Here is a 5,011-nt window from a genome sequence, read left to right on the forward strand (position 1 = left end):
TTGGTTCCACGGCTTTAGCCTGCAGCCAGGCCAGCAGCACCAAGTAGGGCTATGGTCTCAGATGTAAGGAGGCAGAGGCTGGTTTGGAAACCAAACTTACCTTGAGGTCCTGATTTGATCGCCTTCCTAATATCCTTTGGGGAAAGTCTTGCCATCTTTCTGACTCTCAGTTTCCCCATCTGTGAAAACGGTGATCACAATCCTCAGTCTCCCTGGGTGGGCAAGACTTACATGAGACCCCAGGGCCCACGCTTATTTATTCGGTTTCTTGTTTATAGGCCACTCAGTCTATAAAATGTATTTGAAAATACTTGAAGATAAGATAAAAAAAGATCAGGCCAAGAACAAGTTCAAGGAAAACAAAAAACAAAAAAAAAAACAACCCAGACAGCTGTGTGTAACAGTGTCCCAGAAAACTTGGCCTGTGAGGCACTGCCTTGCTCCGGGCCAGCCTCTGTGTCTGTCAGCCTCCCAGCAGCCCAAGCCACGAGGGAGACACACTCCATTCCGTGATTCTTGGCGGCAAGCCGGGCTGGGGCCTTATCACATGGCCTCACCCTGAAGGCCCCTGCAATTCAGATGGGGGACCCCAGGCCCTGGCGAGTCTGTTTTCCAAAGGGTGCAGCTGGCCAGGGGTAACTAGATCCTAAAAGCTTGTCTGACCAGGGAGCTGAGGGGCAGCTGGGTCAGTGTGACCTCAGCAGGGCTGTGGGGGCGCCTTACCTGAGTTGATCTTACCTTCCTGGGGCCTGTGTTCACGGCTGCCAGGAAATTTCTTCTGAGTGGCGGCCCCAACCTTGCCCTTCACCACTCATGGCCAGTTCAGTCCAGGGAGGGCTGGGATTGGGGTGTCTCATAGAGACAGGCTCCAAGTGGGGAGAAATGATCCGCCAGAAGGATCGGGGCTGCCTTGCCAGGTCCTAAAAGCCCTCGGGAGGGTCACTCTGGAGACCTCTGCCATGCGGACCTCTTGTCTGCAGAGTCGCCTTGTACCTGGCCCTGCCGCACAAGAGCTCCCATCCTCCTGCCTCGACTGGGCCTCTGCCCTGGGCCACTCCATTCACCCCGCTGGCCTGTCTGCCTTTGCCAGAGCAGGGCTAGAATCTGTGGTGGGGACGAGAGCTCCCTTCTGCCTCCCCCAGAGCCAGTGGAGACCAGTCCCTCCCGCCTCTGTCCCAGGGCAGCTGACATTTACCAGAGGTCAGGCCCCTACCCCTGATTGTCCTGCCTCCTGCAGTCAGCTGTCCAATCCCCGCCTGAGGCCAGGCTCCAGGGTGTCTGCATTTAAACCGGAGGAGGGGGGACATCTGAGGGCACAAGTACCGCCCTGGTCAGCAGGATCCGCAAACTCAGCTGCTCCAAGGTGAGGCCCCTCCTCCCCGACATGAAAGGGTGGGAGGAGATGGTCCTTAAAGCTTGTTCTAGATCAAACATTTCATGATTGTGCACCTTATGATCATGTAGTTTAGAGAACATTTATGTTTGAGTCTTTCAGCCTTGAGCTTTGAAAGAAGTAGAAATCTGTTGAATACCTGCTGTACACCAGGAACTCTGTACCCATTTCACAGATGTAGAAACCAAGGTTCAGAATGGTGAGGAGCCTGGCTTAAGTTAGGAAAGGAAGGGGAAAGTATAGCAAGGGAAGTGAAGTCGCTCAGTCGGGTCCGACTCTTTGCGACCACGTGGACTGTAGCCCACCAGGCTCCTCTGTCCATGGGATTCTCCAGGCAAGAATACTGGAGTGGGTTGCCATTTCCTTTTGCCAGGGGGTGTTCCCAACCCAGTGATCGAACCCAGGTCTCCCACATTGTAGGCAGACACTTTAATCTCTGAGCCACCAGGGACGCTCAAATGACCCAGAGGTCATTTGAGCCAGAAACATAGGGAGAGGCCACAGAAAGGAACATTTTAAGGGAAAGGACGGTGCGCCCCCGCCCTGCCACACACACACAGGGAGATCTGTGGAAGGGAAATGAAAACACCAGTTTCTGTCCCGGCCCCTCCTCTGACTCCGCAGGTCACTCCAGCCAAGGCACTGGTCATGAACTCAGTCATGCCTGACTCTTTGCAGCCCCATAGACTGTAGCCCTCCAGGCTCCTCTGCCCATGGGATTTTCCAGGCAAGAATACTGGTGTGGCGTGCCATTCTCTTCTCCAGGTGATCTTCCCAACCCAGGGATCGAACCTGAGTCTCTTATGTCTGCTGGCTGGCAAGCAGATTCTTTCGCACTCAGTGCTACCCGGAAAGGCACTGGTCTGACTTGGCCAGATGGGCGTAACCTCCTGGCCGGTGTGCCCTCTGTCCTGGGCTGTGCGGCGAGAGTCAGAGGTGTCGCACAGGCTCCTCATGAGATGAAGAGCGTGGCTGAGTGAAGTGTGGAGTCCAGTGTAATGTGAGCCTTTCCGTTTCTTAGTCGTGACCACACATTGCAGCAATGTCAGTGTCCACACTTGGGGAGACGGGGTGACGGGTGTGACGGAACCCTCTGAACTATCTTTGCAACTTTTCTGGTAAGCTACAAATACTCTAAAACAGAACTTTTTTTTAATTATGAAAATATATATGGCTCTCCATTGCACAACCATAAACTAATTGATAAACTGCAAACAAGTAGAGAATGGTCATAATCATGACCCCTCATAGAGAACGATTCATTCCAGATGAGTATGGAATATGTGAAATTTAAAAGGAAATGGGTACATTTATTTCTACTGATGTGAAATCTCTTTAACCTGTCGTTGACTGAGGAAAACTACTTGATTGGATGAGTGTTCAATAGAATAATAATCATAAAAAATATTAAGCTGAGAACAGAAAAAATGCATATAAAACCAATGATGCACCTCAAGTAGATAATATTTATGGCTGGTTATCAGTCCAGTGCCTTGCATGGAGCAATGAAGGAGTTGTTATTCAGTCACTCAGTCGTGTCTGACTCTTTGCAACCTCATGGACTATGGCACCCCAGGCTTCCCTTGTCCTTCTCTATTTCCTGGAGTTTGCTCAAACCCATGTCCATTAAGTTGGTGATGCCATTCAACCATCTTATCCTCTGTCATCCCCTTCTCCTCCTGCCTGCAATCTTTCCCAGCATCAGGTTCTTTTCCAATGAGTCGACTCTTCGCATCAGGTGGCCAAAGGATTGGAGCTTCAGCTTCAGCATCTGTTCTTCCATTGAATATTCAGGGTTGATTTCCTTTAGGATTGACTAGTTTCACCTCCTTGCTGTCCATGGGACTCTCAAGAGTCTTCTCCAGCACCATGATTCAAAAGCATAAATTGTATGCTTAGCCTGCTTTATGGTCCAACTGTCACATCTGTACAAGACTTTTGGCAAAACCATAGCTTTGACTATATGGACCTTTGTCAGCAAAGTGATGTCTCTGCTTTTTAAATACATTGTCTAGGTGTGTCATAGCTTTGCTTCCAAGGTGTAAGCATCTTTTAATTTCAGGGCTGCAGTTGCCATCCTCTGCAGAACTTCTTCTTTGTTTATTAAATATGTTAGAATTAGAAGTGTTCCCTTGAGACCTGGGAATTTTTTTCAGTGAAAAGTTTTGTTAATATAGCCACACACACACACACACACACAAAGATAAAGAGACAGACAGACGGACAGATAGTAGGAGAAAGCATCCTGGACAGTGCAGGGAAGGGACCCCATGTCTGCAGCCTACAGCCCACTCTCCCCCTCCCTCAGGGCTGGTGAGCCCCCTGGGGCAGGTTCTGCATTGCAGGGTTGAGCTTCTCCCAGGATGCATTCTGTTCCTGGAGTAAAGCACAGCGATGCAGCTGGTACAGTCATGGTGGGGTGGGCCAGGTGCTGGAGCTGGCTGCTGTTCTGCCAAAAGTGTTACTTTCCTTTTAGTAAAACTTTTCAAAGGATTCATTTGAAACCACTCTTGCACACAAGTAAACAATTCCAATTTTTTATAGCAGATAATTTAATTTCAACATACAGTCACTAAAAGAAGAAAAATAGAATAGACAGATATAAAAACATATATAGCACCACATTGGGCCAACAACCTACATCCAGACTTGACCATCACTGGGAGGTCCCTGCAATCTGGAGTCCCACATGGGAAGGGTTTTGGGTGGTGCGTACACCCCAGGGGTGATCATCCAAATTGCAGCTTTGAGGGCTCCTGCTTATAATCCCAGGCCACAACCTGATACTATAAGCAGTTTGTGTTCAAAAATGTGGCTCTGGGTTGTCTTTTTTTGTTTTTGTTTTTAACTTTTACAGTGCTGTTTGTTTCACCTTGTGAGTCACAGGATTTCATTAGACCCCAGGGGGTTGGCCAGACCTCCAGGGGCTCAAGAATCCCAAGACCCCACTCCCTTTCTTATTTAAAGTGCTGCCTGACTTGCTGTGCTTTCAGGCAGGCATGGAATCCAGGCAGTGTGCAAGCAGGTCAGAGGCCGGCTCTCCTGCTTCTGAAGCCTGAACACGACTTTTTCTATTTTAGTTTCCCTAAAAGTTGCATTCCCTCCCTCAGGAGAAGAGCCTTAGGCTCCCCTCGCCAGGTCTGCAGATCCTGACCGCTGGGCTTTCTCCCGTTTCCTGCAGGATGAAGATGAAACGCTACAAGCTGTTTCTCATGTTCTGTATGGCCGGCCTGTGTCTCATCTCCTTCCTGCACTTCTTTAAGACCCTGTCCTATGTCACGTTCCCCCGCGAACTAGCCTCTCTCAGCCCTAACCTGGTGTCCAGCTTCTTCTGGAACAATGCCCCGGTCACGCCCCAGGCCAGCCCGGAGCCGGGTAGCCCCGACCTGCTGCGGACCCCACTCTATTCCCACTCACCCCTGCTCCAGCCGCTGTCGCCGAGCAAGGCCACGGAGGAGCTCCACCGGATGGACTTCGTGCTGCCTGAGGACACCACCGAGTACTTCGTCCGCACCAAAGCCGGGGGCGTCTGCTTCAAGCCAGGTACCAAGATGCTGGAGAAGCCCCCATCGGGGCGGCCAGAGGAGAAGGTGGAGGCGGGCGACGGCGCGTCGTCGT

At 50.7% G+C, this 5,011-nt stretch overlaps 1 protein-coding gene across 1 annotated transcript in view; it reads left to right on the forward strand.

Annotated features, from left to right (window-relative positions):
* MGAT3 (mannosyl (beta-1,4-)-glycoprotein beta-1,4-N-acetylglucosaminyltransferase) overlaps positions 1–5,011 on the forward strand; it is a 20,183-nt gene that overhangs the window by 12,402 nt on the left and 2,770 nt on the right. Inside the window, exon 2 of the mRNA XM_010845232.1 lies at positions 4,575–5,009. Within this exon, the coding sequence (XP_010843534.1) occupies positions 4,576–5,009 (434 nt within the window). The 5' untranslated portion in view covers position 4,575. The remainder of the gene's footprint in view (positions 1–4,574; positions 5,010–5,011) is intronic.

The sequence above is a fragment of the Bison bison genome, unplaced genomic scaffold (genome assembly GCF_000754665.1).
Source record: "Bison bison bison isolate TAMUID 2011002044 unplaced genomic scaffold, Bison_UMD1.0 scf7180017864213, whole genome shotgun sequence".
Lineage (NCBI taxonomy): Eukaryota > Metazoa > Chordata > Mammalia > Artiodactyla > Bovidae > Bison > Bison bison.